The 11,005-nt window shown below is 37.2% G+C and overlaps 1 protein-coding gene across 1 annotated transcript; it reads left to right on the top strand.

Moving 5' to 3' along the window:
* Nucleotides 1–495: 495 nt before the first annotated feature.
* LOC110868987 (probable methyltransferase PMT23) lies at nt 496–9,746 on the top strand. The gene is made up of 8 exons (XM_022118271.2): nt 496–1,034; nt 2,885–3,034; nt 4,470–4,740; nt 5,278–5,388; nt 6,373–6,544; nt 6,914–7,153; nt 8,252–8,446; nt 9,268–9,746. Exons 1-8 carry the CDS (start codon nt 624–626, stop codon nt 9,461–9,463), a joined length of 1,746 nt encoding a protein of 581 aa, XP_021973963.1. The 5' UTR covers nt 496–623; the 3' UTR covers nt 9,464–9,746.
* The last annotated feature ends 1,259 nt before the right edge of the window (nt 9,747–11,005 follow it).

Below are 11,005 nucleotides of genomic sequence, written 5' to 3'. Positions count from 1 at the left end.
ATGTATTGACAAGCATGTAATACTGGTAACAAGAGATATCACTTTGTCCCAAGTTATTTATGAAAACGATATACCAAATGGTATAAAAATGTTTTTAAAAAGATTTCCAAAATGTGTCGGTTAATTGTATTTACTAACGAAAACTGACGTATTTTCAAAAGACTAAGCGCAGGTTAATAAATACAGAATAGGCTGAAACTGCTCGGTATATGCATATTGGAATTTGCGACTCCACGCAAGCCCTAGTAGTCTAAAACTTCATTTTGTTCATTTTCGATCCGCCTGTGAATCTTTTAGTACACTTTCAGTCTATATATTATTTTAAACTTTCGGGCACTTATACTTTGTAATATGTAATTTATAATCCCAAGACTTCCGCTGTGCTATATGTGAATATCTATATCAATCGTCACACATAAACCCCCAGTCCAGACCCACCACGAAACCAGGCACGTGTCTCCAATCATACTTCACGAATACTTTAACTGTATTTTAAACCCAACCCATCACTACCCCCTTTACCGCTCTACAAACCCCCCAAAAGCTTTTAACGCGTTTTCACACTCTTCATCCTCTCCGATCATTACAGATCTGAACCAACAACACTTTCCGATCCACCGACAATGCCACTTTCCGTTCAAAACCTCCGTCGATACCCCTTCATCGCATCTCTCATCCTCCTACTAATCTCCGTCGCCTTCTTCATCCTAACCACCAACACTCTCCGTCAACCAATTATAACCAAAACGTCGCCGTTTCGAGAAATCGTTAGTAACGTAACTAATTCTGTTACGTATGTTGCTTCGGATGAAGTGGATAGTGACGAGGGTTTGGATAACTGGAAGGTGTGTCCGGGACCATTAGCGGTTGATTACATACCGTGTTTGGATAATTGGAAGGTTATTAAGTCGTTGAAATCGAGACGGCATATGGAGCATAGAGAGAGGCATTGTCCGGATCCTAACCCTAGGTGTTTGGTTCCGTTGCCTGAGGGGTATAAGGTGCCGGTTTCGTGGCCGAAAAGTCGGGATATGGTGAGATTGCTTGTTTGCTAGTTTGGTAAGGTTTATTTCTGTTGTGTTTAGATTAATGTTGAATTGAAATGTTGCTTTCAGAAGGTGTTAGTAATGAATTATAGAAGGTGTTTGATTTAAGTTATTGATTATCTGTTGTCATACGTCTCGCTTGCGGTATGCGCATATAAGGGTGTAAGGGGCACTCCCCTGAGAGGGGAGTCCCATCTCTTACGCATAACCAATCCTCGTGTGCCACGTCAACTCCCCTCTTAAACTCCCCTAACAGCCTAAATTGATGGCGGCACTCCCCTCTTAGGTGACTTGGTTTTTTATTAAAAAAAAAAAAGAAAAATTTTTCATTGGTCCATCTCCTCCCTCTCTCCTCCCTCTCTTCGGTGACTTCCCACCGATATGGGCCCCCGAATTGTGTCACCGCCTGGATGGCGGCACCCCCCTAATCGGCAAGCATGGTTCCCGCACGGGGTCACCGAAGGTGCCCCGCTCCCCCTAATGTATATATGTGTGGGCGCTCGGGGGGGGGGGGGAAGTGAAAGTGCACTAATTTTAACGTTATTTTACTAATTTTGTGAAAATAACGTTAAAAGAGGGGGATGGTTAATCATGCATCATGTGGTGGCGTTGATGGCGGGGATGGTACATGCACTAATCGGCAGTTGTCTCAATTGTTGAGTGTTATGTACCTTATGTCCAAGGCTTGATACAAAACTACCATCGAGCCGGGGGTCTCACTGGAAGCAGCCTCTCTATTCCTACGGGGTAGAGGTAAGGCTGTCTACATCTTATCCTCCTCAGGCACTACCTTAGCTTTGCTGTTGGTGAGATTTACTGAGTATGATGATGATGATTATCTGTTGTCATAGAAACAAGAGTTCTCAGTCCTGTTATGTGTAGATGATCTAGTGGACTTGATTGTTTATTGTCATATAAACAAGAGTCCTGTTAAGTTGTTTTTTTATTGCCATAGAAACAGGAAGCCTGCAGGGCTGCACGAGCAGGTTATCGTAATTTAATCGATTAAATGAAGGAGGTAGATTCGTAATTTCTTATTTTATGTTGGAAAAAAAGCAACATAGGCTTTTTTAATCATACCATACATTGGAAGACTATAACTTTGATACCTTAGAAATATCACATAGTTATGTTACAATGGAGAGATATTGGGTTATAAATATTGTTTTACCTCAAATAGCGATGATAACGAGCGCTATAACGAATAGCGTAGCGGTGGACCATCGCTATCTGATGTTTAGCGCTCAATAGTGACAATTAGTGTTTTTTTCTTTAAAAAAATATATTAAAAACCGAATTTTTAGGCATTTTAATTGACCAAACAGCTGTAATCTTCACTACTTGCATCAAAAAACCTTAAATTCGTGAATAAACCCCTATTTAAAAAAAAAATCCTAAAACGTTATCGCTAAACATCAAATAGCGCTCGCTATCGCTACGTAGGGTATAGGTAGCTTGTCGCTATTTAACGATATTCGCTATTAACAACTGTGGCTGACAATATTGGTTGGTACAAGAGGCCAAATCCTACAATAACAACATGAACATAGACTGGTTTGCTGAGTAAATTTTGGCCTAGTATTTGCACATTTTCCGAAACGAACTTAGTCTTTTTGCATAGACATAGATTCTTCATGCTCCTACTTGATTTTTAGGTGTGAGTCATATTAACTTGGTAAACATTTTGTTATTCCTGGTCTGAACATACGTAAAATCACCGTCTTTTTTTGCTAATCGTGTTCATTTGTTGTGTTAATTCCTCCACAGATTAACGTTCTTTTTATCTGTTTAATAAATGATACATATTTCTCAATTTAACACGCAAATTTAATTTACAGATATGGTTTGACAATGTCCCTCACCTTAAGCTTGTCGAATACAAGAAGGAACAAAACTGGGTGAAAAGATCCGGCGATTATCTTCTTTTCCCCGGAGGAGGTACTCAGTTTAAGGAGGGTGTTACTCATTACATCCAATACATAGAAAAGGTAACATTTATCACTATCAAGTTACCTTCTTTATTTCTTTTTTGTTTATCAATAGCAACAGCGATTAATTGCTACACTTAGTTATTATATTCTCACTGACAAAGTGACAATGTAATTGTCTTGATGTTTCACTACCTACCTAAGCAGTTAATTCGGTAAAATATTGGACTTGGTTTTAAAAAGCGCGCCCTAGGCGCGCCTAGGCGCAACAAGGCGCAGGGCTTGGGGCTTTTTTGCTTCTCGCCTTGTGTAATTACAGGAAGCGACAAAAAAGCGCATTTTTTGATGTTTTTTTGTGGGCTTTTTAGCCTGAGGCGCGCGCCTCATGTACCTTAGGCTTTTTACTGCATAAAAATGTTGTACCTTGGGTTTTTTGACTTGTACATGTAATTAAAATGGTATAAAAGCCTTACTTATAGCTATATTTTGGTTAAAGGAAGCTAAAAACCTATGGGATATGTATGGGATATATAAAAAAAATTATATAAACATCTTGCGCCTCGGGTACGAAAAGCCCACCGCTTTTGCGCTTTGCGCTTCAATTTTAGACCTCGTCGCTTTTGTGCGCCTCTCGCTTTTTAAAACCAAGATATTGGATATCGTTCAAGGACCGATATTTGAGATATAGGTTATCACGGTGGGATATCGGTAATTTTAATATCATGCAGAATTTATATATATAGTAATTTAACACTAAAAATTCGGTAGACTCTCCTACCATTAACATGCTAACCTTTTGCAACTTGCAAAACACTAACAATTGTAGCAAGCAGGAACTCATTAAGACTTAAAACACCAACATTAACACTAACAACTAAGAATGAAGACTTAAAACAATAATAGCAGCAGTAATAAGCATGGTTTTAAAAAACGTTTGAGGCGCGCCTCATGGTGTTTTTAATGTATATACGCCTCAGAGGGGCTGAGGCGCTAAGAAAGCTGCGCCTCAGGTGCGCTTCAGGCGATTTTGATAGTTGTTTATGATGTTTTTGACTTTTTGTGTCAATTTCAAGCATTTCATGTCTTTTTTAAGTGTGTTTTTGATGATTTTGATGAATCTGATGATGAAATTACTTAGTATTATTATTTTTATAATATATATAATTTTTATATTTATTTATTAAATATTAATACTGCCTCGGCCTTACGCCTCGTTTCGCCTCGAGGCTTACACCTCGTGAGGCGAAGGGAAAACGCCTCAAAACTCCTTTCGGTTCTTTTAAACCTTGGTAATAAGAAAGACGAATGGTAGAACTAATAAGAAAGGTACTGATATCGGGAATATCGGTGATATATCTGTCAAATGTTGGAAATACCGGTCAATATCGCCGATAATATCGATACCGATATTTTACATGGGGATCGATAACCAATATATCACCGATATTAACTGCATAGCTACCCACTTATGTTCATATTTCTTATAATTTTCTAGAATCTACCGAAGATTGGTTGGGGGAAGCGTACACGGGTGATTCTCGACGTCGGTTGTGGTGTTGCTAGCTTTGGTGGGTATTTGATGGACAAAGATGTTATGACAATGTCATTTGCTCCGAAAGACGAACACGAAGCTCAAATACAGTTTGCGCTTGAAAGAGGAATTCCCGCCACACTTTCAGTAATCGGAACACAAAGACTGACGTTTCCGGATAACGCTTTTGATTTGATTCACTGTGCACGATGCAGGGTGCATTGGGATGGAGATGGTACTGGTTTTGAAAATTTTAAAGTTTTATTATATTTCGAGTAAAATGCCATTTTTGTTCCTGATGTTTGGCCGGTTTTGCGAATTTCGTCCAAAGGTTTGTTTTTTCGCATTTGGATTCAAAAGGTTTGAAATCTTGCCATTTTTTATCCGTCTCGTTAACTCCATCCATTTTTCTCGGTTAAATCAGGGGTATTTCTATCTTTTTGTTAACTCAAAGGGCAATTCGGTCTCTTTCATTTTTTGTGCAAGCATTTAGCATAATGTACAAGTATTCAAAAGACCGAATTGCCCTTTAAGTTAACAAAAAAGACGAAAATACCCCTGATTTAACGGTGAAAAATGGATGGAGTTAACGAGCCAGATGAAAATGGCAAGATTATAAACCTTTTGGACCCAGATGCGAAAAAACAAACCTTTGGACGAAAGTCACAAAACTGGCCAAACCTGAGTAGCGAAAATGTCATTTTACTCTTATATTTCCTTTTTCTATGTTATAACTTCTAGACTGCAGTAATCTTCATGATTGATTTTTCAGGTGGAAAGCCGTTGTTGGAGTTAAACAGGATTCTGAGGCCTGGTGGAGTTTTTATCTGGTCTGCTACACCAGTTTATCGTGATGATGAAAGAGATAAAAAAGTTTGGGAATGTATAGTGCAACTCTAAACTAGTTTTTTTTATTGGTAGTTAAATGACGATAAATTCATGTGCAGAACTGTTTGGCCCGTTTGCTTCTGAACGGGTCGATTCAGGTTGTGTTTTATCTCAAGCGGGTCAAAATGTCAAATGGAAAATTCGCCGAAAAGGGAACATGTTAAATGGGTTGAACAAGTTGAAAATCTGCTAAGGTCTTTTTTGCGTACATCCTTCTAAATAATTCTATAAAAGGATTTAGATTATTATTAGAATAATAATTTAAAAAAAAAACAGGACAAAAAGTATTCGTGAATCAACTCAATCCAGGCAGTCCTGTTTCAACAGTCACAAAAAATGACCCATTTCAACCTTAACCCGTGTTGACCCATTACACAACCCACCTGAGCCGCCCATCTTGCAGCCTCTACTAAGGGGTGCACACGAGCCGAGCTCGAGTTCGATTAACTTATGAGAGCTCGAGCTCGGTTCAAGCTTTGTTTACAAAGCTCGAACTTGGCTCGATGGTAGTTTCTCAAGCTTGAGCACAGCTCGGGCTCGGCTCGTGTATAATCTATTAATTAGCATATTAAATAAAAATAATATAAATAATAGGCTCGCGAGCTCGATAAGTGAATCTCGTGCTCGGGCTTGTTTACTAAAAAAGCTTATTTTTAGGTTAGGGCCCGGCTCGTTTATTAGACAACTTTAAATAAGGGGCAAATGTTATTAAATATTAATAAAAACTAATATTACACTAAGGCTCGATAAGGTTCAATGAGCCTGACGATCTTCACATGTCAAGCTCAATCTCGGGATCGATAAATAAACGAGCTTTATTTTAGGCTCAAGCTCTGCTTGGGCTCGATAAGGCTCTGCTTGTTTCGAGCTTTATCTCGAGCCGATCTCGAGCAACTAAAGTTGTTATCCCTTTTATCCTAAAATCAATCATCAACCTGTTTGATTGAAGGTTTTTTTTTTTTTTTTTTTTTTCTTGCAGCCATGGTAGCTCTCACTGAAGCTATATGCTGGAAGGTAGTGGCTAAAAGTTTTGATTCATCAGGAATAGGACTGGTCATATACGAGAAGCCTCTTTCGTCTTCCTGCTACGAATCACGTAAACAAAACAATCCACCACTATGCGACGAAAACATCCGGCCCAACACTTCATGGTAAATAAAAACATGTTCGTACCATTTCAGTTCATCATCATAACAATAAGAGTTAATTACTGTTTTCGTCCCTGTGGTTTGTCAAAAATCACTATTTCAGTCCATGAGTTTAAAAATTGCGATTTCAGTCCCTGTGGTTTCACTTTCATAACCATTTCAGTCCCTGTGGTTTCACTTTCGTAACCATTTCAATCCATTTATTCTGTTAGTACAGGGACTGAAATGGTTACGAAAGTGAAACCACAGGGACTGAAATCACAATTTTTAAACTAATGGACTGAAATAGTGATTTTTGACGAACCACAGGGACGAAAACAGTAATTAACTCTAACAATAACTTTAATTATAATCATCTCCATTCTCATTTAGGTATACACCCCTTGATGGCTGTATTTCCGCAATTCCAGTAAAAAGTACGTGGCCTAAACCTTGGCCTCAAAGGCTTAAAAGTAAACCGTTAAGTCTTTCAACCGGTCCGGATGCTGAAAGGATCTTTCATGAGGATACTAGACGCTGGTCTGAAGTTGTTACGAATTTTTACATTGGAGGCCTTGGTGTAAACTGGTCGAGTGTGAGGAATGTGATGGATATGAATGCTGGTTATGGCGGGTTAGTTATTTGTATATAACCGGTTTCTTTCGTAACATGTCAAAAAGAGTTTCGGTTGAAACGGTAAACATTTTTTTGTTAATTTTCTGAGTAAAATGCCATTTTGTTCCCTGAGGTTTGGCCAGTTTTCCGACTTTCGTTCAAAGGTTTGTTTTTTTGCATATGGAGTCAAAAGATTTGAAATCTTGCCATTTTCATCAGGCTCGTTAACTCCATCCATTTTTCTCTGTTAAGTTAGGGGTATTTTTTTTGGTTAACTTAATGGGCAATTCGATCTTTTGAATACTTGTACATTATGCTAATGCTTGTACATAAAGTGAAAAAGACCGAATTGCCTTTTAAGTTAACAAAAAAGACGGAAATACCCCAGACTTAACGAAGAAAAATGGATGGAGTTAACGAGTTGGATCAAAATAAAAGATTTCAAACCTTTTGGATCCAGATGCGGACAAACAAACCTTTTGACGCAAGTTGCAAAAGTAGCCAAACCTCAGGGACGAAAATGACATTTTACTCAAGAAACTAAGATGATTACAAACACAATATTGGAGTAAAGATAATTTGAATTGTAGAATAAAACATATTAGGTGGAGTATGCATTGAAACTAGACTTTGGGTGACTTTCGACCCGTTTGACCTATCCCCCTTTTAGCTATTTTTTTGTTTGACCAATTTGAGATTTAGAAAAACGGAAAAATTACAAGTTTTGTCCTTTATCTTTATACCACTTTTCAGGCGGTGTTCTTTTTAACGAATGTTGACAGGCGGTGTCCTTTACTAGGTATTTTGTTGCAAGTTTAGTCCTTTACCTAGGTATTTTGTTGCAAGTTTAGTCCTTTACACCCAACAATTAACAGGGTTTTTTAACTGGGTTGGGTGTAAAAGACTAAACTTGCAACAAAATACCTAGTAAAGGACACCGCCTGTCAACATTCGTTAAAAAGGACACCGCCTGAAAAATGGTATAAAGATAAAGGACAAAACTTGTATTTTTTTCTAGAAAAACCCAAATCGACCCGTTCATAAGTAAATGGGTAAAAAATGCCATCACTGAGTTCCTCCAATTATGATGTCTAAAATATTTTAACTTGTTTCCAGGTTTGCTGCTGCGTTGACTGATTTACCCCTATGGGTGATGAATGTTGTTCCTGTTAATGGGCCAGATACTTTACCTGTAATATTTGACAGAGGGCTGATCGGTATATACCATGACTGGTGCGAATCGCTTAATACTTATCCTAGAACGTATGATCTTCTACATTCCAGCTTCCTTTTCGGCAACTTAACCCAGAGGTATGATCACTATCCTCATATCTTTTTAAATAGAGTAAAATGCCATTTTCGTCCCTGAGGTTTGGCCAGTTTTGCGACTTTCGTTCAAAGGTTTGTCTTTCCGCATCTGGATCCAATGGGTTTGAAATCTTGCCATTTTCATCCAACTCGTTAACTCCATCCATTTTTCTCCATTAAGTTAGGGGTATTTTCGTCTTTTTGGTTAACTTAAAAGGGCAATTCGGCATTTTTCACTTTATGTACAAGCATTTAAAATACCCTTACTAAATAAAAAAACAAAAATAATATATGAATTACCCTTTAAGTTAACAAAAAGACGAAAATACCCCTGACTAAACGGAGAAAAATGGATGAAGTTAACGAGCCGGATGAAAATAGCAAGATTTCAAACCTTTTGGATCCAGAAGCGGAAAAGCAAACCTTTGGACGAAAGTCGCAAAACTGTCAGGGGCTAAAATGGCATTTTACTCTTTTAAATATCTAAGAGTAAACTTTCGTTTTGCTCCCTGTGCTTTGGTTACTTTAACGATTTTGCCCCAAACCTTTAAAAATAGACATTTTCCTCCAATAGTTTGCTATGGTTTTTCCATTTTGCTAAAATGGAAAAACAGACAATTTGGATGGAGTTAGAGGCGGGGAGCAAACTGGAAAAACCATAGTAAACTATTGGAGGAAAATGGCTATTTTTAAAGGTTTGGGGCAAAACCGTTAAAGTGACCAAAGCACAGGGAGCAAAACGGAAGTTTACTCAATATCTAATCTTTAAACATCTGTTGTGTTTTGTGTCAAATATCTCATGGGTCTTGGGAACAATGCTGCAGGTGTGACATGTTGGATGGTGCGATTGAAATGGACCGCGTATTAAGACCAGGTGGAGTTGTGATAGTTGAAGATACCATAGAAATGTTAAAAAAGCTTAAACATATTCTGCGGTCACTTCATTGGTCAACCACCATACATCACCAACGATTCCTCGTTGGTAAGAAAGGTTTTTGGCGTCCTCAAACCGAAAGTTAACAAAATTTTCCAATTTGGTTTCGTGTATCATCTAGTTTTCTTTCTATATTTATAGAGCGGGTATAGTGAAAAATCTCGATGCTTAGAAGAAGAACACAATTCGGATCAGTTATTTAAAATATATTTATATGAAATGTCAGTCAATATTACCACCAATGTAAATTTGTTGTCATACATAGCTATGCCATAAGGTGTTGGTTTTGGTTCATCTACTTGGAGGTTTGGACAGATATCTAATGCAAGTAAAAACCTCAGTAGCTAAAGACTGAGATGTTTATGTTTATATTGTTTGGTATTGCTTTTTATAATATTGTGCTATATATATATCTAGGGTAGGGTAAGGATCCTGTAAAAAGGGCCTAAAGTGTGAGAAGTGTATTATAACACTATATATACAACTATATAACACCAAATAAACACCGTATAACAATATGTAATACCATATAATACCATATAACACTATATAACATTATATAACAAATATAACACTATACATCTATCATAGACATGCTATCAGACAACCTATAGTGTTATATTTGTTATATAATGATATATAGTGTTACATAGTGTTATATGGTATTATATGGTGTTACATATTGTTATACGGTGTTTATATGGTGTTATATAGTATTATATATAGTGTTATAATACACTTCTCACACTTTGAGCACTTTTTTACAGGATCCTCTACCTATATATCTATATCTACTATATAAAGGATTTGAGACGGGTACTATAGTAATTTCACACCAATTTTAAGACTTTATACACATTTTCAATTACACCTCTAAGATATTAGGCAATATATAAAACCAAGGTATTATATTCTTTTAAGTAATTCGGAATCTAACAAAAACCGAAACAATTGATAAACAAATGGAAAGCGAGTACAATGCTGTAAATTGTCGACTTCACCGTAATACGTGCGTTCTCCACTAATATTTTTATATAAAAATAGATTGTGGGAAATTTGGCCATATAATAAAATGGGATAGGATATAAAGGAATTAAAGATGAATGTAATAAACAAATTAATGCATCAATGGGAGAATATGGTTCGTAGCAATCTTTATTTTGGAGGCTGAAACAAGTTCAAAGACAAGAATGAATCTTGATTGATTTTTTTTTCTCAACCAATTGAAAACTAAATTAAATATTCAAATATTCTCAATTTAAACCAAACCCTATCTGAATAATTTTATGTTAATCTTTTTTCAGTGGTAATTCTATTTTGTATAGGTTATGTCACGTAATACGTGTCAGTGTTTGTATATTAGAGCATCTGTAATGGAGCTTTTAAGAGGGTGACATGACAAGATGGCATCCTTATTAAGGATGGAGCGGAGAAAAACAAAGGCACTAGATAAGGATGTCCACAAATTTAAGATGTGGGGCCCACACCTCCTTAGTCCTTACATTCTTTCTTTATTATTAGCTAGCACTAGTATTTAAACCCCCCCCCCCCCCCCCCCCCCGCGGTTGGGCTGTAAAACCGCGTAGCAGACCAACAAAGACCAAACTCGGGAAAAAAACATAAAACAA

This window comes from Helianthus annuus, chromosome 7 (assembly GCF_002127325.2).
Source record: "Helianthus annuus cultivar XRQ/B chromosome 7, HanXRQr2.0-SUNRISE, whole genome shotgun sequence".
NCBI lineage: Eukaryota > Viridiplantae > Streptophyta > Magnoliopsida > Asterales > Asteraceae > Helianthus > Helianthus annuus.
Note: the sequence above shows the minus strand (reverse complement) of the source record. Positions and strands in the feature narration are given on the sequence as shown.